The sequence below is a fragment of the Pistacia vera genome, unplaced genomic scaffold, assembly GCF_008641045.1.
Source record: "Pistacia vera cultivar Batoury unplaced genomic scaffold, PisVer_v2 Contig461, whole genome shotgun sequence".
NCBI classification, from domain to species: Eukaryota; Viridiplantae; Streptophyta; class Magnoliopsida; order Sapindales; family Anacardiaceae; genus Pistacia; species Pistacia vera.
Window position 1 is genome coordinate 570,849 of NW_022196292.1, and position 27,129 is coordinate 597,977.

A 27,129-nucleotide genomic window follows, 5' to 3' on the forward strand; every position below is an offset into this window, starting at 1 on the left:
TTTTGTCAATGCTTGATTCCAGCAACATAATCTTCAGCATTTCATATTACATCACTCCCCCTTGTTCTACAGTTCTGATGTGCATGGTCTTGATAATCCCTTCTTGAATCTTCTTTCTAACAAAATGACAGTCAATCTCTATATGCTTAGTCCTTTCATGGAATACCGGATTTGCTGCGATGTCATTAGCAACTTTATTATCACAATACAAAGTGACAGGTTTTCTTGTTTGTACCTCTAAATCTCTCAGTAATCCAAGGATCCAAACAATCTCACAAGTTGTCTTTGCCATGGCTCTGTATTCTGCTTCTGCTGAGGAAAGTGAGATCATTGACTGCTTCTTTGTTTTCCAAGAGATAAGTGATCCTCCAATTTTAATGCAGAACCCAGTGAGTGACTTTCTCGTCATAGGGCATGTACCCCAATCAGAATCACAATGTGTCGTGACATCCAGATTTCAATCTCTTGGTAACAGAAGTCCCATGCTAGGACATCCTTTCAAGTATTTTAGTACCTTAATTGTTGCGTCCATATGAGACTGTTTTGGCCCATGCATAAATTGACTCAAAATGTGAACAGCATAGCTTATATCCGGACGTGTCATTGTTAGATAAATCAATCTTCCCACAAGCTTCTGATAGTGAGATGGATCTTCCAATGGAGGATCGTATTCTGAAGATGATGTCGCATGATCATATTGCTGGGTTGTGAGCTTAGTATTTTGTTCAACAGGAATGGCGCTCGGTTTGCATGCAGATAAGCCAGATTCTGACACAAGCTCAAGAACATACTTTCGTTGACTAAGAGATATCCCTGCTGGAGATCATGCGATCTTTATCCCCAAGAAATATTTAGGCTCCCCTAGATCTTTTATACGAAAGTGTCTATTGAGATGTTCTTTTAGTGTATGGATGTTGTCTTCATTATTTCCTGTGATTAGAATGTCGTCCACGTAAATAATGAGAGCAATGAAGGACGTACATTTGCGCCATGAAAAAAGAGAGTAGTCATGCTTAGATTGGACAAATCCTATACTTGTAAGGGCCTCGGTGAACTTTGCATTCCACTGGCGTGATGCTTCTTTTAAACCATATAAGGACTTCCGTAGACGACATACCAGATTCTCCCCTTGTCTACGTAGTCTTGGAGGGAGATCCATGTAAATTTCCTCATGAAGGTCCCTATGGAGGAAGGCATTATGAACATCCATTTGATAAAGGGAACAGTTGCGGATAGCAGCTACTGATAAAAAGGCCCGAACGGTAACATGTTTGGCCACTGGGGAAAAGGTTTCTTAATAGTCAAAGCTTTCTTGTTGTGTGAAGCCTTTTGCCACGAGACGGGCTTTGTACCGTTCAATCGAGCCATTAGCACGATGCTTGATCTTGTACACCCATTTGCAGCCTATACGCTTCCTGTGAGGAGGTCGAGGAACGAGATCCCAAGTATGATTTTGGGAGAGAGCATTCAGTTCATCAGCCATGGCTTGACGCTAGTGGTTATGGGAGACATCATCAGAATAGCAGGAAGGTAGTTGATGTGCTGAAATCTGACTAATACATACCCTGTGTCTAGGAGAAAGCCGGTCATAACTGACATAATTAGAAGTTGGATAAAGTGTACCTATGGCAATTGGAATAGTGGGACAGACATAGTCCGATGTCCAAATAAGAGGTCGAGTGGACCTTGTAGATCATCGTGGAGCCGGTTCTAGAACCATAGAAGGATTGTCCAGAGGAGGAGGTGGTGGACTAGCTGTCTGATTCCCTATGGGATGATCAGAAAAAGCAGCATCTGAAGTGGATCTGGTAGGTTCCACATTAGTAATAGGATGTATGGTGAAGGATGGTCCAGAGAGATCAGAGGGATCTTCCAAAAAGTGAGATAGCTGTTGAGGAGCATGGTGAGATGTTGAACCGTCCAAAAAAGGAAAGCTATCTTCGTGAAAAATCACATCTCTAGAAACTCGAAATCTGGCGGTGGCTGGATCATATAGCCGATAACCTTTCTGATGCATCGGATATCCCATAAAGATACACCGTGTGGCTCGAGGATCAAATTTGTCGTGGCCCCCAAGATTAGTGGAATAACATAAACAACCGAATACTCGAAGATGATCAATTGTCGGTGGTTTGCCAAAGAGGAGCTCATAGGGGGTCTTACCATGAGGAACCCGGCTTGGCATCCGATTGATGAGATAGGTAGCTGTGACCACACATTCACCCCAAAAGCTAATTGGTATGTTGGCTTGGTGTTTTAGGGCACAGGCTACTTCTAACAGATTTCTATGTTTGCGTTCGACTATGCCATTTTGCTGGGGGGGTATACACAGAAGAGCTCTCATGGATAATACCAAGAGAAGCGAATAATTCATAACAGTGAAAGTTAAAGAAATCCAGGGCATTATCAGTTTGAATACGTTGAACTAAAATGTCGAATTGAGTTTTGACCATGGACAAAAAATTCCTAATGTGTGTGAGGGTTCGGGTTTTAGAATGCATGAGGAAGACCCAAGTTCCCCGAGAAAAATCATCAACAATAGTTAGGAAAAATCTAGATCCATCGTGATTTGGTGTGTGATAAGGTCCCCAAATGTCCATATGAATTAAAGAAAAAATGCATGTGGTGGAGGGTGTGTGTTTTGGAAATGTGATATGGGATTGTTTGGCAAGAGGACAAATATGACAATTAGGTTGGGGTACAGACGCACTATGACCCAATCTTTGATGCAAAATAAGAGAATTTTTATTAGTGTTTGTATTACAATGAGAAGATTTATTTTGTGTAATACAAGACATAGAATTTCCTAATTTTGTATCAGGATCACATATCCAATAATAGAGACCATTGTGGACTTTACCCGAGCCCATCAGTCTCCTTTACCATTTTCGTCTACACCCAACATATCAGAGTCACCATTTTGTTGCCATCGTTGTTGAGATACGTTGAAGGCGGTGGATCTAGAACGATGAGTGTCATGTGAGTTCAACCGCTGGCTTTCCTCTTGGACAGCAAGCTGGTAAGTGCGTCGGAGTGATGGTGCTGGTGAGGTGGCCAACATTTGGGTGCGAAAGGGAAGAAAGCTTTTGTTCAAGCCCATGAGGAAGTGGATCAGCCGATTTTGGTCCTTCACACGCTGGATCTGTTGGAGAATCATTGGGGGCCCTTCAAATGGTTCTTCAACCACATTGAGTTCATTCCAAATCGCCGAAGGGTGATTAAAATAGGAAGTTACAGCGAGATTTTGCTATTTAATTTCAACAAGAGTCTGGCATAAACTGAAAAGTTTCGCGAGATCTAATTGCCCGTACATCTCGCGAATGTTTGCCCACATTTCTTGGGCGATTTCTATCTGAGGTAGTCCGGCAGTAATCTCCTGGGTCAGGGAGTTGCTAATCCATGCTTGAGCAAGTGTATTGCACCGATTCCAGTGCTTGATGAGGTGTGGTTCATCTGGTCTTGGAAGGGTTCCATCAATGAGCCCTTCCTTATCTTTGGTTATCAAGGCTCGTCGAAAATCTTTGGCTCAAGTTGCGTAATTGGTTGATCTGGCTAGGGGTTGTTTAACGAGCACAAGCTCGGAGCCATCAGAAACCGGCGAGTAAAGTGGATCCCCAGGTTCTGGCTGATTGGTGGTGACTGGAATAAACTGAAACATTGGGTAGGGATTTTGACCCGTCGGGTTGGGAATCTGACCCATGAACTCAAATGGCATTGGGCCTGTGTTTGTGGTTGATCCAGAACTTGTATCGGGGTGGGCTTGATGTAGTGGTTCATTTGTGGCTGTTTGTTTTGGTGCTGATACTGGTGGAGTTTTGGTTGGATCCATGATGAATTTGTTGGCTGTATATGGTGTTTGTTGGTTTAATTTTTGGTTTGGACAACAAAAACAAAACTGATCTTAATACTTTGGTTTTGCAGGTTTTTGAAAAACTGGCTAAAAAAGGATTGTGTTGGCGGAAGCGAGATATTGTAGATTGCTCTGATACCATGTAATAATCTGAACAGGAGGTGGCAAAAGAGGCAATTGTATTGCCGAAGAATGCCAAGAAGAGTAAAGGATGGCAATAGAAGCAACTATGTTGCTGAAGAATGCCGAGAGGAAGAAAGAAATATAGAAGAATATGTGTATTTCATTTATCTTTGTAATGTGTACAGATACCTATTTATACAGAGGCTATGTAAATAATAAAGGAAATATAATCAATCCAATCAATATAAAATGATTACATAATATTACAGCAAATAAATCAATAGCATAATATCTGCAGTAATTTTGTCAATGCTTGATTCCAGCAACATAATCTTCAGCATTCCATATTACATCAAAAACCTGTACAAATATATAGTAATTAGCATAGATGTAATATACAAAACTTATCTAATATATACATAAGATATAAAAGTGTTCATGAAAATATATACAAAACTTGAATATTCGTACAACTGTTGTAAGATATGATCTATCAAGGATCAATGGTATCAACAGAAACATGGGTAGTATTGCATTCTGTCTGATCCTCTTCCAACATCGCATCTTCTAAAAAGTCTGCACTCTCATTTGGAAAAGCTGATTTAAATGCTTCAGCACAAGCTTTTCAAGTTTTGACAAACATGTCTGTCATAATATCAGAAGCCTCATCTCTATCTTTTTCAGCTTTAGCAAGAGCAGATTGTAAATTTGAGATTGTATCAAGTAATTCTCTATTTTCTTTTTTGAGAATATCAACCTGATCTTCAGCTTTTGCAAAAGAATTTTTAGCAACTTTCACAATCTGCTTTTGATCCTTTAATTCATTTACACATTCTTCCAATCTGTTTTCCAGGAAAATTTTCTCGACGATATTCTTCTTTCTGTCAAGATCTAAAATTTTTTGCTTTTTTTTCTAATTTTGCAATCACATTGCCTGAATCTTGCCATCGTCGCTTCATTTCTAAGTAACCTGGGAAAGCCTATGAACAGAAATATGACATAAGGATTACAAAACAATTCATTAACTGGAAGCCTGTCAATAGAAATAACATTAAGATTTAAAAAAAAATAATTACCTAAAATAAATACAACAATGACAAAATTAAACATCTGAGATAAGCAGAATTACCTCATTTGGTGCAAGTTTGTCTAGGTCTTCTGCAGACATAGCCTTGAGATCAATAAAAGATTGATGGTTTGCATGTCCTTCTACATTTTCTTTTTGCCGCTTGCTTCGCCTGATCAATTGGCACTCTTCTATATCCTGATGTTCTTCTTCAATCAGATTCTGATCTTCTTCAATTGTGGATTGTCCAGAATGCGGTGAAACCAGTAATTTGCGCGGCCAAACTGATTTTGAAGTCTTATAACTTTCTCAAATATTACTTTTACAAAAAAAAAAAAAAAAAAAAAAAAAGCAGATAAAGATAAGTTTGTAAGGATTACAAGTTAAACGAAAAGCAAATGCAGTATAATTCTTACAAACTAAACGAAAAGCAGATGTAGTAAAAATTATAATACCTTCTTTTGATTGGAAATGCGAATATCTGTTTAACATATAGGGCCGGCTCAAGGGATAGGCTGGTGAGGCACTTTCCTAGGGCCTCAAAAAATAGGGCAAAAAAGGGCCCAAATTTTTTTATAAATTTTTTTCTGAATATATTACAAAAATAAAAATAGTGTAGAATTTTTTATCTAGGCCGGCCTAAGGGCCCAAAAGAAGAAGAAAAAAAAAAAAAAAGAAGCTAAAAAGTCCAAATTGATTATAAACTTTTACAATATTCCCACCCAAAGTTTGACGAAATAGTAGTTTATACCTCTAGTTTCATGTATTCTAATTTACACCCCTAAATTAACCTATTGAATTTCTTTTAACAATGAAAGACTAAAATGGTTATTTACATGTCTCAAATTACTCACTCCCAATTCAATCCCTTACATTGAATTTCTTTAACAATGAAAGGCTAAAGTATTAAAGCAATAAAAATTCAAGCTTCACAAATATCAATTAGCAGAAACTAGTGAATATCTTAAAACAAAAAGTTAAGCTATTTCTTTAATAACATATGAGATTGAAAATTTTGAATTTCTATTAGGCATGATTATTTGGTATGAAATGAAATTATTTCATATATTTAGTTGATCATGTCATTTCCTCACTTCAACGTAGGTTTGAAAAATTTGAAATATATAGTGATAATTTTGGTTTCCTTTATAATATAGATAAGTTAAAATCGCTTTATGATGATAATTTGAAGAAAAATAGTTTAAATTTTGAAAACATTTTAAAACATTACATGCTCTCTAATACTGATGGTTGAGATTTATATTCAGAATTAAAAGATCTTAAAGAAATTATAAACATGGAAATTAAAACACCGCTTGAGATACTAGATTTTATAAAAAAAGTGACTTCTTTCCAAATAAATGGATAGCTTATAGAATATTATTAACTATTACTGTTACTATAGCTTCAGTAGAAGGAAATTTTTCAAAATTAAAGTTAATAAAATCTTATTTGCGTTCAATAATTTCACAAGAAATATTAGGTAATTTAGATATATTATTAATTAAAAAAGACTTAATTTCTGAACTTGAATATAAAAATTTAATTAATAATTTTACATCTTAAAAAATAAGAAAAATAAACTTGAAATAATTTTTTTTAATATATACTTATATTATTAAAAGGTTTTACAGTACCTATCGCATAATCTTACAAATGTTAATCGGACAGCTAACATATAAGATATATCGAATGTTTTCTGATTTGGACAAGTTGTTTCAGCGTTTGGATGTCACTTTCATAGCCTTCAATATGGCCGACATCATTGTCCCATTTTTTAATATTTGTCCACTCAGTTGGTGGTCCACCTCCCCTTCACTTTCATAGCAACCCAATAAAAAAAAATCTATCATTCCAACTTCGAAGTTTATTGCACAAACCTGTTAACAAACACTGACCTTCCCTACTCTCAATAAAATAAAAGAGGTCATTTTTGTAATCGCGTGAAAATAGTTAAAGATAGCGAAAATACGTCTGATTTTATGCATCTAGCATAGGACTTTGAAACTTAAAACTATTTTCCAAGCATGCAGATGAATCTGAGTGGGGACAATGTTATAAGCAATCATTACTTCTTCAACAAATGGAGAAAAAGGATGATCAAGTTCACATTGCAAAAACACTTCGTAGAAAGTAAAAAATTCAGGAGGAGGTTTGCTGGTTATATAAAAATTATTTGTATCACAAGGTAATAAATCAAAATCATCAGATATATTATATTGTTTTCGAAAAAGCAAAAGATCATCTAAAGAAATAGTACTAGTAATTCTAAACAAAGCATTTTTGAACAACCATTGGAATCGAAGGTAAGTAGAATAAAAAAATAAAATAAAAATAAAAAAATAAAAAAAAAACCTTGCTTACCGACAAATTGATGACAAAGACAGACAAAGGCCGAGGAAAACAGTGATGAGAAACCAGAACATCGATCAAGTCTACTCTAATTAATTTAACTATTAATGGCAGACTATGAAGCTATTCCGATGAAAAAGACGTAGAAGCAATAAGAAAATACCCTAATAATTGGTGATATTGGACTATCTAAACGTGGAAAAGATGTTACTGTTTACCGTTCCAAAGAAGGTCTTCAAAGAATTACTAATTTACATCCAAGTTTTATGGCATGAAGTTATCCAATTTTATTCTCATATGGGGAAGATGGATACATAATTGACATTGATCATAGAGTTATGGAGAATAAAAAACCTCCTAAGAGAAACAATTTAACAATGTGTCAATTTTATGCGGTTTGATTACAATATAGAGTAAATGAAGGTCACATTCTGATGAAATCTGGCAGATTGTTGCAACAATATATTGCAGATGCAATATGGTTATCGAAGAAGAAAGACTTCGTTGGATTAGAAATAATTAAAAAAAAAAAAACAAAAACAAAATTAAGGAGTGATTTGTACAGTGGATTGATGGATGCTGTTTCAAATGGAGATGTGAATCCACAACATATAGGCAAAGCTACATTGTTACCATCTTCTCATACCGGCGGTCCTCGATATTGTGTTCGAAATTATCAAAAGGCTATGGCAATTTGCAGGACTTCTGGATATCCTGCTATTTTCTTGACATTCACATGTAATCCAAAATGGCCAGAAATTCAATTTATACAAAATGCTATTTGGCATTGTGATGAAGAAGGTAGAGTAACTGCAATGTGTAGAGTGTTTGAGATAAAATTACTTGAATTGATGAGAGAAATAAAACACAAGAAATATTTTTGTGAGATTGAACAAGAAAGTACTCTGATGAATAACATATACATTCTTTTAAATATAACTGCTTTATTAATTATATATCATATGCGATTAATGTATGTGTTAAGCAGTGATCAAACTCAACCTAACCTGATCATCTATCAAACACAACCAGCAAACACTCAAGAAACAACACAAACAATAACGAATCAAGAAACAAGAACACATCCAATTTTACCGTGGTTCGTTTATCCCAAAGGAATAAACTACATCCATGTTGAGCTCCAAGTAAAATGGAGGCTCACTGAACTATAAGGATCAATCCAATTACAGATTACAACTCAATCAAGAACAACCACTCAAATCACACAATCTCCCAACCTTCAATCACCTGTAATCTCCTCTCAAAGACAACTAATACAAGCGTCTCAACCAGAAGAACCTAATACTTCTTCTACCCACAATTTAACTGATAAATTGCAACAGATTACACAAACTGAAGATTAACCAAACTAAGAATAAAACCCTAGCAGAGATGAAAAACGCGATAGAGAGAGTGTACGCTACTTTTTCTGTTTCTGTGTAACTTTAACTTTAAATAGGTTGACCTCAAAGCTTCATTTGCACCGTTGGATTAGACTGGAACCAAAGGCTGGGATCTGTCACTTAACAAAGCTTCAAAACGACAGCGTATCGCTTACTCCAATACGGCGCCATTTGAAACTTCACTCAACAATCTCCACCTTGAAGCTTCAACACCTCACAAGGATCAGATACCTTACCAGTCCAGTTCACCCACAAGTTACTCATCATAGCTCGATTGCTGCCTCTTACTGAATATGCAGCAGGTTCAAGCAGTGCTTGAACTTGGTTGGAGAGACCACTTTTATTCCCATATCTGAAGGGTTATCCTCGGTTGGCACTTTTTTCAGAATGACCACTCCTTTATCCACTAGCTCCCTTACAAAATGGTATTTGACATCAACATGTTTGGTTCTCTCGTGATACACGAGGTTTTTGCTCAGGTGTATGGCACTTTGGCTGTTTGAATAGACAGTGACAGCACCCTCCAGCAGATTAACCTCTAACAGTAACCCTTGGAGCCATAAAACTTCTTTGAAAACATCCGTTACAGCCATATACTCTGCCTCAATTGTGGATAGGGCAACAATTGGCTAGAGTTGGGACTTCCAGCTCACACAATTTCCTCTTAAGGTGAACACGTATGTAGTGGTTGATTTCCTTGAGTCCCTGTCACTTGCAAAGTCAGAATCTACAAATCCTACCAGATTAAGTGAGTCATATCTTTTTCCATATTTCAAGCCAAAATGCACAGAACTATTAATGTATCTAAGAAGCCATTTAAGAGCAAGCCAATGTTCAAAACCAGGGTTTGACATAAATCTGCTTAAGAGAGAAATTGCAAAGGAAAGGTCTGGTCTGGTACTAATCATGACATACATTACTGACCCAACTACGTTTGCATAAGGGATATTTTCCATTTTTATTAAATCTGCATCAGATTTGGGGCATTGTGATCTACTCAACATAAAGTGACCAGCTAGGGGTACATTCACAGTTTTAGAACCTGCCATGCCAAACCTAGACACTAATTTTTCTAGGTAAGCCTTCTGATGGATTTTTAATTCAAAGTCCTTTCTGTTTCTATCTATTACCATGCCTAGAATCCGTTTAGCACTTCCTAAATCCTTCATATCAAATTCAGAGTTTAATTTTTTCTTTAACACTTCTATCCTAGGCTTAGACTTGCAAATTGAAAGCATGTCATCAACATACAACAGTAAATATAAAGGCATGTCATCATATAAAGCATAATAGAAACCGCTATCATATTTGCTTCTATTGGAGCCAATGCTAAGAATAAAAGCATCAAAACGTTTATACCACTGCCTAGGGGACTGTTTCAGTCCATATAAGAATTTGTGAAGTAAGCATACATGGTTGGGCAGGTTTCTATCTACAAAACCTATGGGTTGTCTCATGTATATCCTTTCTTCTAAGTTTCCATGCAAAAAAGCGGTCTTAACGTCCAGATGTTCTAATTCTAAGACCTTATGAGCAACTATGGCTAGCATAATCCTAATGGTCTTATATTTAACAACGGGGGAGAATATCTCATTAAAGTCTATTCCCTCCTAGCCTTATATCTAGGGGGGTCAGAAGGGTTCATACCTTCTTTAAGCTTAAACAACCACCTACATTCAATAAGTTTCTAGTCTTTGTGATTTGGAACCAAAGACCAGGTTGCATTTACCTTTAGGGACAACATCTCTTCCTCCATTACAACTTTCCATTTTGCTTTGTCTTTAGATCTGACTGCTTCTTCATAGCAGTCTGGTTCTGTCCTCTAAACTTGAGCCCTTACCACCAGGGTTGTGTAAATCAAATCAGCGTAGGAGTATCTTGTTAGTGGCCTAATTTCTCTCCTACTTCTATCCCTAGCTAGCTGGTACTGGGGTAAGGGGTCAGGATGGGGTTCAATAGGTTCTGTTGCATTTTCCTCTTCCAAGTCAGGGTCCAGATCTAGTTCATTTACTTCAGCTTCCTGATGTTGCAATCCAGGTTGAATTTCAACAGGCTCCACCTCAATTTGGATTCTCTCAGGCTGATCTTGGTTCATAGGATTGCTGCTTATTGATCCTGCATCAGGGTTAGCAACTTTGCAAGGAAATATATTTTCATTGAAAATTACATCCCTACTGATTATTATTCTAACTCCTGGGGTACTTCTCTCCCAAAACCTATACCCTTTGGTTCCCTCTTGATAACCCAAGAAGACACACCTAAGTGACCTAGGATCTAATTTCCCTTCACTGTTATGGACGTATGCAACACATTCAAAGGTCCTCAAGTGTCCTAGACTAGGTTTCCGATTACTTCATTTTTCCTCAGGACACATAAAGCTGATGGCACTTAAGGGACTTCTGTTAATAAGGTAGGCAGTTGTGTTGAAGGCTTCCCCCAAAATGACTTAGGAAGGCTGGATGTGAAGAGAAGGCATCTCACCTTCTCTAAAAGGGTCTTGTTCATTCTTTTAGCAACTCCATTCTGCTGAGGGGTTCTTCTAACAGTTCTATGCCTTAGGATGCCATGTTTTGTGCAATAGGAGTCAAATTCCAGGTTACAGAACTCTAAATCATTGTCTGTTCTAAGGGTTTTAACCCTTTTGTCAGTTTGGTTCTCTACAAGAACCTTCCAACTCTTAAACCTACCCAAAGCTTCATCCTTAGTCCTAAGTAAGAAAACACACACCTTCCTACTGTAATCATCTACTATGGACAGAAAATAACTACTACCCCCATGTGATTTGACCCTTTCAGGTCCCCACAAGTCAGCATGCAAATATTCTAAGCAGTTGGAAGCTAGGTGAGTTCCCTTTTGGAAACTCAACCTGTGTTGCTTGCCCATTATGCAAGTCTCACAAAATTCAAGAGGTTCAATTTGGTCCTTACCAAACAGGCCCTGCTTATGGAGGATGTCCAAGCCCTTTTGGCTCATATGGCCTAGTCTTAAGTGCCATTTTTCAGTAACATTCGAGTTAGTAGAAACCAAAGCAGAATTTAAACAGTCAGAATAATAGGATCCAAACAGAATATACAAGCCATTCTTTTTTATCCCTTCAAGCAAAACACAATTATTTTTATAGACATAAAGGCAACCATTTTTAGCTTTATAACTACAACCAGATTCATCTAAAATACCTAATGAAATTAGGTTTCTTTTTAATTCTGGAATGTACCTCACTTTAGTCAACTTGACAGTTTTACCATTGTTTAGTTTTAAGGTTATGCTGCCTATCCCTTCAACTCTATAGGCATTATTATTCCCCATGTACACAGTTTCTAACATATTCTCCTCATAGTCCTGAAACCAATCTTTATTGGGACTTATATGAAATGAGCACCCAGAATCCATCACCCAATCATTTATTTTTTCTGTTTTAGAAACAGTTAAAACTTCAGATTCTTCTAAACTGGACTTAGAGGTTGCTAGGTTGCTTTAAGTGTTCCCTTGTTTCTGTTTCTTAAGCTAGGCATAACAGTTCTTTTTCAAATGGCTAGCCTTATTACAGAAGAAACACTTTCGGGTTTCTCCTTTGGCCTTAAGGTTTTGTTTTCCTTTTTTCTTATTCATAGGCCCACTATCAGACTGGACAGAATTGCTTATCTGGTTAAAATCACCCTTTCCCTTAACAAATAGGTTACTACCAGTTCTTCTCTGTACTTTAATCTCTAATTCTCTAGCTTTTAATCCTGAAACTATTAAGTCCACGCTTGGGACAATACCAGTGTATTGTAAGGCATTTTTTACAACCTGGTAATCTTCAGTTAGTGAGTTCAAAAGAATCATAGCTAAACTAGAGTCTCCGAGTTCTTGATCTGTACCCTTTAACACTTGGCTCAGTTTCAAGAACTCATCAAGATTTTCACAATGGTCTTAGAGCTATCCATTTTATATGCAAATAAAACACCCTTTAAGTAAGCAAGATTTGGAGCAAACTGTAAAGCACAAAAGGATTCGAGTTTACCCCATACCGTTGTTGGAGTTTCAAAGCCGTCTACCTTTCGCAGGACCCAGTCGGAGAGGTTCATAATGATCAGGTTGTACGCTTCCTCCTCTAGCTCTGCTTTCTTTTTCAGTTTCTCCTCTAACCACTTAGTTACATCATTTTCTAGTGCAATGGCTACCTTATTATGTGATAACAAGGCTTTCATTTTTTTTCCAACTGTTGAAATCAATTTTTCCATCGAATAGGGTGATTTCAACTCGTGTAGTAGTCATAGTGTTTAGATTTAGGGTTGGTATTTGAATTTAGGGTTGACACCAAAGAAACCCTAATTTGTTTAGGATTGAATTAGAACTGATTTCAAGAAATTGACCGGATAATCTAAGGTTTTCCAAGCCCTAAGACACTAATTTGACTGATTATACCGAAACCCCCAATTTGTATAAACCCTAGGTTTCAAGAATCACTCAAATCAGACAGAAAAACCCTAATCTCGCTCTGATACCACTGTTAAGCAGCAATCAAACTCAACCTAACATGTTCATCTATCAAACACAACTAGCAAACACTCAAGAAACAACACAAACAATAACGAATCAAGAAACAAGAACACAACCAATTTTACCGTGGTTCGTTTATCCTAAAGGAATAAACTACATCCATGTTAAGCTCCAAGTAAAATGGAGGCTCACTGCACTATAAGGATCAATCCAATTACAGATTACAACTCAATTAAGAACAGCCACTCAAATCACACAATCACCCAACCTTCAATCACCCGTAATCTCCTCTCAAAGACAACTAATACAAGCGTCTCAACTAGAAGAACCTAATACTTCTTCTACCCACAATTTAACTGATAAATTGCAATAGATTACACAAACTGAAGATTAACCAAACTAAGAATAAAACCCTAGCAAAGATGAAAAACGCGATAGAGAGAGTGTATGCTACTTTTTCTGTTTCTGTGTAACTTTAGCTTTAGATAGGTTGACCTCAAAGCTTCATTTGCACTGTTGGATTAGACTGGAACCAAAGGCTGAGATCTGTAACTTAACAAAGCTTCAAAACGACAGTGTATCGCTTACTCCAATACGACACCATTTGAAACTTCACTCAACAGTATGTTAACAAATATTAATAATATCATATTCTTTTTTCCAGTTGTCTAAGCAGCTGAGTTCCAGAAAAGAGGACTTCCACATGCACATATATTGCTTTTTCTGGCTCCCAAGTACAAGAATCCTCCGGTATCAAAAATAGATAATATGATATCTACTGAAATACCTGATAAAGAAAGCGATCCTCTTGCTTTTGCTTCTGTCGAAAACTACATGATCCATGGCCCATGTGGTGATGCGAATAAAAATTCCCCTTGCGTGTAGAAAGGAAAATGTCAAAAACATTTTCCAAAGAAGTTTGTCAAAACTACAACTGTCGATGATGAAGGATACCCACTACATAGAAGGCAGGATACTGGCACACTTATTGAGAAAAAATGAGTCAAATTGAATTATCTTTTTGTTGTTCCTTACAATAGGAATTTATTGATAAAGTTTGATGCCCACCTTAATATCGAGATCTGTAATCAACACAGGTCAATCAAATATTTGTTCAAATACATCAACAAATGGCCTGACAGAATAACAGTTTCTATACAGTCTAATAAGGATAGTGGAGCGAGTTCTGAATCTACTAACAGTGGAATGGTGGACGAAATCAAAGCTTATCTTGATTGCAGGTATATACAAACAAATAACATATAATCTCATAGTATCATTTGTTATTATTTATTATAATTATAACATTAATGTATTCGATATTCAAATTACAGATACATATCTGCTATGGAATCTTGCTGGAAGATATTTCAATTTGATATCTATTACAGAGAACCGGCAGTTGAGAGATTACCATTCCACCTGGAGAATGAACAAACAACAATCTTCAATCCGGATAAGTGTTTAGTAACATATTTAGAAAGCAAAGCTGTTATACAGACTAAATTAACAGAGTGGATGAAATGCAATGAAGAAAACCCTCAAGCAAGATCACTGACATATTATGATTTTCCAACTAAATGGGTTTGGAATGATACAGAGAGAAAATGGATGAAAATAAAAAAGGGAAAATGTATTGGCAGAATCTACTTTGCATTTCCAGATAGTGGCGAGAAATATTATTTGCTAATGCTCCTAAATTTAGTTAAAGGAGCAACATCATTTGCAGATATTAGAACTGTAAATGGAGAAATACATCCTACATTCAAAGATGCATGTTATGCTTCAGGTCTGATGGATGATGATAAATAATGGAATAATTGTCTAAACGAAGCGTCAGTGTGGGTTTCTGGAAGTCGTTTACGACAGCTATTTGTAACCATTCTGTTATTCAATGAAGTTGTTAGTCCTGTAGATTTGTGGAGAAAAATGCGGTTAAGTTATCTGAAGATATGGCATATATTCTGAAACAGCAAACGGGAATGCAAGCAGTTAGATTCAGTGATGAGCAAACGGGAGGTATGACTGTTGCTCTTGGCGGCGATTTTAGACAGATTTTGCTTGTTATTCCAAAAGGAAAAAAATTTGATATAATGCAAGCATGTTTATGTTCATCTCATCTTTGGAAAAATATAATAGTGTTGAAACTTATAGAAAACATGAGATTGAAAAAAAAAAACACAGCAGCACTGCAGATTTAGATAAGATGTCTGCTTTTGACAGATAGTTACTTTGTATTTGAGAAGGAACAAGTGTATCAGATGATGAAAGCCTGTTAGAAATTCCTAATGACTTAAATCTTACTGAAGATTGTGCTCCACAAGAGACAATTCTCAATGCTGTTTTCCCAGGTTTACGTGATCAGATAGGAAATGCCCAGTATATGAGGGAAAAAGCAATTCTTATAGCAAAAAACGACGTAGTTCATGAACTAAATGAGTATATTATTCAGATGTTGCCATTAGAAGAGAAGACATACTACAATTTGTATACAACTTGCAAAGCAGGAGGAACGTCAAACGATGATGATATCCTATACCCAACTGAGTTCCTGAACACCTTGATATGCTCTGGTATGCCGAAACACGAATTAAAGTTAAAAGTTGGGGTTCCAATTATGTTGCTACGTAATTTGAACCAAGCAGATGGTCTTCGCAATGGCACGAGATTTAGGAAACTGGTGCATACAAGCAGAGATATTATAGGATCAAATGGGCATAATGTTGTGATTCCAAGAATAGTGATGTCCAATGCCGACGCAAGATGGCCCTTCAGACTGAAAAGAAGACAACTGCCAATTGTAGTTGGCTTTTTCATGATAATCAACAAAAGCCAAGGCCAATATTTGAAAACAGTGGGGTTATACATGAAGCACCAGGTATTTACTCATGGATAGTTATAAATTGCTCTATCAAGGGTAACTTCAAGAGAAGGGATCAAGATCTTATTAGTGCAACAAGAAGAAGAAACAAAAGAGAAATTAAAAACCATTGTTTTTAAAGAAATGTTCAACAAATTACAAGGATAGATCTACTGCTGCTTTTGTAATTGTACCAAGAAAAACCATATCAAAAGTTCATTCAATACTACAACCAGCAGTTACACACCATTTTCATTTCTACAGAAGTAACACAAACTTTGCTAGAAGAAGAAGGGTCCTCCTTCAACACAACTTTCTCTAAAAACATGGAGTCTTCATTTGGATATTTGAATTTGAATGCATTTGCACAGGCTTTCCTGGTGGTCACATACATATCTGTCATAGTATCACAAGCCTCTTCCTTTTCTTTTTCAGCCTGAACAATTAAATATTTTATCATTGCAATCTCCTCACGCAATTCCATTTTTTTTTTTTTTTTTGGGTGAGGAGTTCATTTTCTTTGTGTTAAATTCCAATTTTGTGTTCAGCACTTTTAAGTGCATCATCACGACATTTCAAATCATGTTCAACCTTATCTAACTTCTCTTTCAAAACTGTAGTGATGTGGCATTTTTATATGACACGTAGGAGTCAAAACTGGAGTTGGCTGGTCAAAGTAAATTGTTAAGACAAAAGGGGCAGTTCTGTCTTTTCCCTTGGTTCCCGAAACCTAAATCGAATTAGGTCTTGTGTACGCAGCTCATTTCTCACTTTTCTCTCTTGGTTAACAGAGAGAGAAACGGTTAGAGATGCTGTGCTGGAAATCCCATACCCGTCCATGGAATCAACGGTGATGGTAGGTGTGAGCTGTCCTTTTCTGTTATAGCCCTTACTGTTTTGTATAAATCTGTACTGATTTTCTGCTTTGTGTGCGATGTATGAGTGGTGAGAGCATCTGGGTATACGGGTGTGTAAACAGAGGGTTTGTATCGGGTTGATGCCTTGGTGTAAAAGGGGTGAGCCGATTCTTCTGTAAGGTTTCTCAAACTCATAGTAAAATACCTTTTCTGGTTGCCTTTGAAGAGTGGATGTAGGTAATCTTTCAGATTACCGAACCACTATAAATTGGTGTCTCTATTGTCTACTTTTCTTTTACTGCTTTTATCTTCATTATTATGATTGTTATGATTTGATTTCCTAATCTGGACTATTGCTGATTCACTATATATTGGGTTTAATTTACAACAAAAACCTTCTTCTCCTCTTTAGTTTTACGGTTGTCAGACATTATGACTTCGTTTTGCTGCTCTAAATTTGACACCATCGTTTCTACAGCTAGCCACCGTTCTATGACTTCTAACATAACATCATGACCCTATTTCAAACAATTCAAACCAAAAAAACAAAATTAATATCAAAATATTATAAATGAAAATCTTAAATCAATAGTGTCAAAAAATACACATTTTTGCCGCATTCAAGACTATATTGCCTAAATCTTTAGAAGGTAAAGCTTGTAAATCAATATCAGATTTCCTATCAGCATTCTCTTGGTGATATGTTTTCTGCTGTTTTATCAATCTACATAATGGAAGCTCTTCTGTATCATCATTCTTTTCTTCAATCAATTCGACATGACATGAACCAGAAACAAGTATAACAGGATTGGACACTGATATAGATGAATCACAAGTCTTTGATTTATTTGATAACTTCGTGCCTGATTCATCCATTGTTACTCTCTTATATGCATTCCTAGCTTCAAGTCTACGAACAAACTTCATCAAATCCTTAGGTGGCATATCTACAATGTAAAATAACATGTTATTAGACATAGGAAAGAAAAATCAAATTAGTCATCAATAAATAACAAACCATTCATTCCACTAAAAATTCGATTCACCAATTTACAATAAATCAATAACTAATTAATAAAAACAACAATAAAATACCCATAATTAAACCAATCAACCACAATTAAAAAAATGTAATCTGAATTAACAAACAACACAATTTAGCTACAATAAATGAATTAATTACAAACTATTTAAAACGTTAAATTTCTACCTGATTATGTCTTAAGCATTTACTCAAACACTTTATCTACAAATGCAAAACAAAATAAAGACAACAACAAAATAAAAAGTTTACCGTTGTGAATTAAATATTTCACGTTCTCAGTATATTCTGAGATAAAATTCCCAAGACTAATAGACTGCAATTGAAAAAAAAAAAAAATCAGTGGAAAAATTGTTAAAAAGTTTGGGGTTATGTCATTGACATTGAAAAGAAAACATGTAATCTGGAAGTCAACAACCAATACACAATGAGTCAAATAGAAACCCTTATTTTAAAAGTGACCAACTCTATAAACAATAATGGGTGCGTTTGGTTTATTATTTTGGATAAGATTTTGAGGATATATTGGATAGTTGGATAGGGTTATGATTACGATAATAAGATTTACAGAATATGTGTTTGGTAGAGTATTTTGACCTTGATATTTGTGTTGAATATTTGATTAATATATTTTTTTATAAGTGATTTATTAATATAATATTTTATTACATTTTGTTAAAATAATATATTATTATATATATAACTTATCAAGTTACATTTTAATAATACTAAATATTTTATTGGTAATTTTGTCACCCGTATATATTAAAAACAAAAACTCATATTAATTTTAAATACTAATCCAACTGTTTAAAAACATCACATTAATATATATATGACAAAAGTACTAATTATCAACTCTTACAATCGTTATTACATGTATACTCTATTAACAACTACGATATGGTTCATGGTGGTGAGTGGTTCATGATAAATGTGTGACAAATCTGGTGGTATGGTGTGGTTCATGGTATGAAGAAAACTGAGAAAATGAAACACAAATGCAGTGAAGAAAACTGAGAAAATGACACACAAATGCAATGAAGAAAAACTGACAAAATGAAATACAAATGAGAGAGAAGAAGAGCTGCAAACTTAACGGTCAGTAAAGAAAAAGCTGAGAAAATTAAATTTGCAAATTGTAAAAGTCAAAACTGTCAGGATCAAATTTTCAAAGTCCTATTGTCTGAATAATAAGCCAAACGCTATTGCGAAAATCGGTTTCAGAAGACAAATAAAAATAATAAGCCAAACAGGCCCAACGTTTTACTGACTCAAACTTTTTAAAATGAAAACGACAACGTATTATTCACCTTCTAATTGTATAAAACAAAACGTTTCATAATAAAATAAAATAAAAACATCAATGCTAAATACCAACAACATAAGATGCAAATCATTTAAAAAAACAAAAGATAAAAAAATTGTAAAAAAAAAAACACACTATGATCTAAAATTAAAAAAATTGAATTCTACATAATCTAATACATTAATTATATAATAAATATATTTTTCCATTACAATGTAATTTGATATTTCCTTATATTTCCTAGGAATAGTTAACAGTATTAATGCATGTTTTAATAACAATTTATATAAAAACATTAGTATAATTTCTTTATAATAGAAATTATTCAACAAAATAAATTGACCAATATACGAAATAAATTCATTAAATGCTTAATAAATATTAATTACAGTTATCAGTTTTCAAAAATACTAAACGACATATTTAATTCAAAATAATATGACGACTATTCAAAATCTACTCAAAAGTTATATAAACAAGAATTGACACCACAAAAACATAATGTTACAAACATTTAAACCAAAGAAAAAATCATCATGACTAACAAAATTTCGCCGGCACAGAGAACAAATTTCTTACAACTACGACAAGAAATACTGCAGAAAATTATCGTTAAAGCAACTAAGAATAGCAGCAAAACTCTACAAGCAGTTTGTTTGACGTAAGTATTACTAACATGTAGAGTATTGATTATTATATATTGCTATATACAATTAATGTTTCCCTTATCTAACAAATTATAGATGCAATTTTCTATACAAACAATCGAACGTAAAGCAAGTTCTGCATAAAAGAAACATCTTTAAACAAAGACACAAACTATTGGCAATTACACTAGAGGGACTTTCAATTTTGAAGATCTTGGCAAACACAGAAAATGAACGTGCTTTGTTACTTCTTGGAACACATTTACTATTCATCAAACATGATGTTTACACAAAAATACCTATGCTAGCTGCAACCTGCAAAACAAAGACCCGACAATCACTATATATTTTTGCATTTGTGTTGCTAATAATATATGATAACAACGGAATACAAATTCTCCTCAAATTGGTGAAAGAACCAAATTCTTTCAACAAGAGGATAAATTGCTGAGAAACCTTCAAATCTATGACACCAACAGCAAAAATTGTCCTCAAGCAAAAAATATTAGGAATTTGCAACCAAGAGGGTGAAAATATTGTACACTAGGATAGAACAACACCACCACAAGATATCACCTACAAAAGATGTTCTATAGACTATGAAATAGTATGTGTTAAATACAATCTGTAACAGCAAACAAAAAAAATAAATAAATAAATAAAATCGCACAGCATATTACTAATTTCCGATTGTATATACAGAATTAATATATTAATTTACAACGTAGACAACGAACAATTAAAACTAACATGCCAAACAATTTATCTAGGAACATCAGAGCTTAACAAATGTGTCTGCTTATAGATGTAAACACTATTCTATGAAGGCTATGGCGACCGGCTTTGATAACAAGTTAAATCACCATTCGAACAAACTATTTGTCAACTGGTAAATTGGAAAAAAACTTTGCAGCGAACTATTTAACTGGAAACTAACAAATTAACATGACGAACAATATAACAAACAACTGAGTCACACCTATTAACACTATTTTATGACATCTATGACTCGGAAAGCCAACAAATTATTTGTCAACTACTAAAGTTGACAAAAAATTTGAAACGAACTATTTTTCAGAATCCTGTTATCACTATTTGCTCATGGATGTGCCCAACAAAATGATCATAATATTCTTTTTGGCTGTACTATGGAATAAACTTCACTCATGGAAAGCCGATCAATATTGGTTGTGAAAAAACCTCTAAACTTACCGATAATATATATAGATTTTTCATTTACTATTAATTGATTAAGAAAATAAACGAATTTATATCAACCTAACAATTAAAACATCAGATGAAATATGACTTTACCATAATATGATTATATTGCACAAATTTTATACACATATTATTTCAAAAAGAAAAATATAATAATAATTAAATATATATTAATTGCTAAATCTATATTATTGATAATTAAAAAGTCATATTCGTATTAAATGTTCGAATTCAATTGCACATTGTCCAAACAGTTGCTTTAACCATCAATAACAATTGTATTCTTTAATGAATAGTTGCATGTTCACATTATGACTGTCCATATTCTGTTTGCAAAACCTCATTTGATAAATCTATATAAGGATAAATAGCTAGACTCTGAAATCCATCCAACAAGTCATACAACATTAAAAATGGCAGACAAAAAACCAACTGATACTCTGGAGGCTAAGAAAGCAAGAACACAAGGTAAATAATGTTGAATAATTTCTTTTATATTTTTTCGATACATCCACTCTGTTATCTTTATATAGCGACTTCAATAAATTAATACATTTTCATTGTTTCATCTTATTAGTTGAAGCAGCATTGCCAAACAGACCAGATGACCTAAGAGAGAGTTAAGGCTAACCTAGAAAGATTGATTGCTATTAAGGAGAGAAACACTGCTATTATAATTGATCTATTAGAAGTAGCAGACTAAGCCATGACTATTATGTCAAATTTAAATCGACGTGATTCCCTTCTTTCTGCCAAAGAAACGAAGCTTGATATCTGTCAAGGAAGATCATAAAAATCAACTATGCACACATCTTTCTTATCAATAAAATATATACAATATTGGGAGTATATTGTTTTTCATGAATTATAATACAAAATCTAAAACACGATCAATGAAAATATCAAACAAAAATTTAACACAACAACAAGAAAAAACATGATATATTAAACAATAAAAACCATATTTTTTTTACTGTAACTTATAATAATTCTCTAATGTTTGAAACATTTGTTTAAATTGTAACACTAATATAAAAAATATACGGTACTAATATTATATGTATATTAAAAATTTACGAATGACACAAAACTTCAATGGAATGTTTGTTATTATATAAAACATGTGGAGACATATTTATGTAATCTCAATGTTCCGTCTTCTAGGAACTTTTGATCAAATAAATCTTAAATTATTTGAATAAATTTAACAGGCATTATGTGTGAGATATTGAGCATTTTGTAATCATATGTTAATAAGATAATAAAAGAAGAATAAATATTTTAAAAATTAAAGGACGCATGATTACTCATGTGTTATTGTTTATTATTTTAGAAAAGTTTTTAATACGAAAGTTGAAATCCAATTCATTCGAAACGCAAGTTCGACTATATTTATTTAAAATAAACAAAATTCACAAACCAAATAATTCAATAAAATTTTAAAAAAAATTATATTCATTTTTTAACAAATTTTAAAAAGTATATATTTTTTAAACTTTTGTATTAAAAAAAAAATAACTATTCAGTTTTGTTGTGTGTGATTTTCCCATCAAGCTAGGAGAATTGCGAAGTTATAGCCCGATCCAGAACTAGCTCAACTCTACCGATTGTCCGACCCAGCATAAGCTCGTCGAGTTATCGCTCTACCTAGCACAAGCTAGTCGCAACTAATCCTTACAGTTGTTCAACCAATTCATAGATAACTTTAGATCCCGGATATCTCGGGAAGGATTAGATCAATAGCAATCTTTGCACAATCACAGCGCCCAATCGCGAGAATATCGAAGTTTCATTTCAAACTTAATTTTAATCCCTTTATTTTCACTCTTTCCTTTATACAAACTCTGCATATAAACCCCCTCTAACGATGAGAAAGGGGTTAGCAAATGTTATTAGGATTATCATTGTAAGCTCTCACAGCAAATACAAAAACAGTGGACATAGACTCAAGAGTTCAACTCACCAAACCACTTTAAAAATCTCTTTGCCATTTACTTTACTGTATTTATTATTTATTCACTATTGGTTACCCGTAATCATGCACACATCAGTTCCAATCTCCTCAAGGTTGATCGAAGCACTCTAGTTGGTGTAATTTTTGCATCAACATTTTTGGCGCTAGAATGAGGGCCTCTGCCAAAATCTAAGAAATTTTGGCAAACAACCTTAGTGATCTAATCAACTAGACCCAAAATGGTACGTACAAGATCGAAAACTACCACGAAAAACCACGACAATGTGGAGGCCACCCACCAGGAAGTGCAACAAGACGCCGTTGGGTGTCAACCACCAGTGCCACCAACTCAGTAGGTCGCGAATATCTAAGGAGTAGGGACGTCAAATTCCGAGAACGGCCAACTGGTGGAAATGATTAGAAAAATGGTTGCACAGGCGGTGCAACAGAACGTGGATGAGCTAAGAAATCAGCAACCAACCACACATAACCTTGACCAACCATGCTTCACCGATATCACCTCGACAAGTCAGAATTCAACCAGCAACCAGCCTGGTTCATCGGCACCCAGGGGCGACCAACACCCCCAACGTCACAGAGTACACTCCGCTCATGAGCATGAGTCCCGCAGGCAAACTAACCCCGGGAGATGACTAGGGAAATAGCCAATGAGGGAAAGCGAAGGTAATGGTCGCCCACGGGATGCTCGACTGGCAATATCCCCAGCATCAACGTGCCGGTTTTAACCCACGCCTAAGACAAGCTCGGTCCTCATAAGCTTGCGAGATGATTCATGTGTGCCAATTTGACAATGACTGACATTCCGGTTATAACCAACATCGTGAGCAACACACTAACGAGCATGATAGCACCTACAACCTAGCCATCATAACTCAACTTCGTACATCAATGTGCATAATGGAGGGGGCTCACAAGCAACTGATTTGCAAACTCACCTGCTCGAGGTAAGGTTGAACAAAGCTAGCCCTAATAATCACAACGAAGACTTAGATCGAGTGCAGAAAATGCTCGACGATCTAAGAGCCCGCCAGAACAATGCGGCAGAAGAAATAGTGAGCTCTCCTTTACAGAGGAAGTTCACCAGGCCTTGCTTCCCCAGGGATTCAGGGCGCCAGAAAATAAGTTCAGCGGGAAAAAAATCCCAAAGACCTCCTCAACACTTTCAATGACCTGATGGGGCTACACCAGGTCTATGACTTAGCAAAGTATCGTTGCTTCATGGTCACATTGGTAGGGGATGCCAAGAGGCGGTACAAAAGACTAAAGGCAAAGTCCATCAGTTCTTAGCAACAATTCTCCTCGCTGTACTTATAGCAATTCCAAGCAAGGAAACAGTTTGTAATGCTGCTTAACTACTTGAGCAACATTCGTCATGAGAGAGACGAAACACTGACCTCGTATATAACAATGTTCCAGAACGAGCAAGCAAAGGTCACAGACGCACCCAAAGAGTAAATCCAGACTTTGCTAATTGCAGATATCACATAAGCTCACTGTGAAGAGCCCCGGACAGGCGATAGGATCGCCTATTAAACAAACGTAAGGACCAAGACCGCAATGACAGGGACTGGAATAGACCCCAAAAGAGACAGAGAACAAATAACTATAGGGACATGTAACCTTTTCTGCAATATGCAAAATACACCCACCTCACGCAAGATATAGCTCATATATATGAAGTCTCCTATGAGGCTAAGAGACTGCCTGCTCGAGAAAGAATGAAGGGGGGCTCCGGGCAGAAGAGATCGGCAAAAATATTACTATACCACTGGGACATCAAGCACAATACCAACGAGTGTCGAGCTTTAAAGGACACCATCAAAGGGGCCACTTAAAGGAATTTGTTGAGGCACCAACTCATTAAATACTGGCGAGCAAAATAACCAAGTCTAGTAAGCCCCAACCAACACCAACAACAAGGTCTTGGTAGGCATGATTTACGGGGTACCCGACATTGTAGGGAGCTCAAGGTGCTCCTGCAAACAATATGATTGAAAGGCCAGAACAAACTTGATCCCCCGAGTAATGAGTTATGAATAGAAGCCACCGAAGCAACCTAGGCAAGATAGCAAGGTGGTAGGATTCATAGTCAAAGAATGTGGAGAATCCCTTCACCATAATCATGATGCGATTGTAATCGCAGCCAGGATCGGCAATGCCAAGGTATTGAGGGTGATGGTTGATAATGGAAGTACAGCAAACATCATTTTCGTAGGAGCTTTCCGAGAAATGAGGTTCATGGAGAGAGACTTAAGGGCGCGTCCATCGCCGCTCTATGGATTCACCGAGGACATTCTGGTCCCTAAGGGAACGATCGACCTGCCCGTGACTCTAGGGGCAGAACCCAAAATCAGGACAGTGATGGCAGAATTCTTAGTGGTGGACTACCCGACCACATATAATGTCATCCTCAAAAGACTGATCCTAGATGATTTGAGCGCAGTCACTTCGGTGCGTTGCCAAGCAATGAGGTTCCCGACTCCCCAAGGGGGGGCAGGGGAAGGGTCGCGACGATTAGAAGTTGTAGAAAAGAATCTCAAAAATGTTACAACCAGGCCATTAATGATACACTAAAATGGCCGCTCTCGAGGACAATGGTCATTGCAGAGTCTGAACCGCACCCTGAACCTCTCAAGGGTACAATAGATCTGACATCCATAGGGAAGAGCCCGCAATAAGGCCAATAGAAGAGCTATGAGAAATACTTGTCAACGAGGAAGATCCAAATCACTTATTAAAGGTTGGTAGCAATTTGAGCAAAGAAATGGCCAATAATTTAGTGGGGTTTCTAAAGAAAAACCTCGACATATTTGCATGGGTGCATTTTGATATAGTGGGGATCAGCCTCGAGGTAATGTGCTATAGATTAAACATCAACCTAACATCTCGACCAATAAGATAAAAGAGAAGATTTATGGATGTAAAACGCTCTAAAGCACTCAAAGATGAAGTTGACAAACTCCTAAACATCAACTTCACAAAGAAGTGAAGTACCTAGCTGGCTCACCAACCCGATCCTGGTGAAGAAGTCAAATGATAAGTGGCGAACTTGCGTCGACTTCACAAATTTAAATAAAGTTTATCCCATAGATAGCTTTCCACTACCCTAGATCGACCAGTTAGTGAATGCAATAGTCGGGAACGCACTACTCAACTTCATGGATGCATACTCGGGATACAACCAAATCGTGATGTATCAACCTGATAAAGAACACATCTCCTTTATTATTGATCGAGGTATTTATTGTTACAGGGTTATACCGTTTGGCCTGAAGAATGCTGGGGTGACCTACCAACGCTTGGTGAACAAGATGTTCGCTGACCAAATTGGCAAAACAATAGAGGTGTACATCAACGACATGCTCGTCAAATCAAAGGTCGCTGAAAACCACATTGAGCACCTGGGAGAAATGTTTGACATCCTTAGAAAATACAAAATGAAACTCAAAAGTGTGCTTTTGGAGTAAGCTCTGGAAAGTTCTTAGGGTTCTTGGTAAATCAGCAACCAACCTAGAGAAGATTCAAGCTCTCCTAGACATGAAAAGCCCGACCAGCATAACACAGGTACAGACCTTGACATGGCGTGTGGCTGCAGTTAGCAGGTTTGTTTCCCAAGTCACAGACAGGTGCTTACCCTTTTTTGAGACTCTAATGGGGAAGAAGGGTTTCAAGTGGACAAAGGAGTGTGAGAAAGCTTTCCAGGAATTGAAAAAACATCTGGGACAACCTCCTTTGTTATCAAAGCCCATCTAGGGTGAGGCAGTACTGTTATATTTATCGGTGTCCAAGTCTGCGATCAGCACAGCTTTGGTATGCAAAGAAGGGGGAGTGTAGTGGCTAGTGTACTATGTAAGCAAGAGGTTGCTCGATGCTGAGACAAGATACCCCAAGATAAAGAATCTCGCTTATGCCCTTGTCATCGTTGCTAGGAAGCTACGACCC

General features: G+C 35.9%; 1 protein-coding gene across 1 annotated transcript; it reads left to right on the forward strand.

The window, feature by feature from the left end:
• Positions 1-15,228: 15,228 nt before the first annotated feature.
• LOC116145417 lies at positions 15,229-16,172 on the forward strand. Its single transcript, XM_031430880.1, has 2 exons — positions 15,229-15,295; positions 15,523-16,172. The coding sequence occupies exons 1-2, from the start codon at positions 15,229-15,231 to the stop codon at positions 16,170-16,172; spliced, it is 717 nt and encodes a 238-aa protein (XP_031286740.1).
• The last annotated feature ends 10,957 nt before the right edge of the window (positions 16,173-27,129 follow it).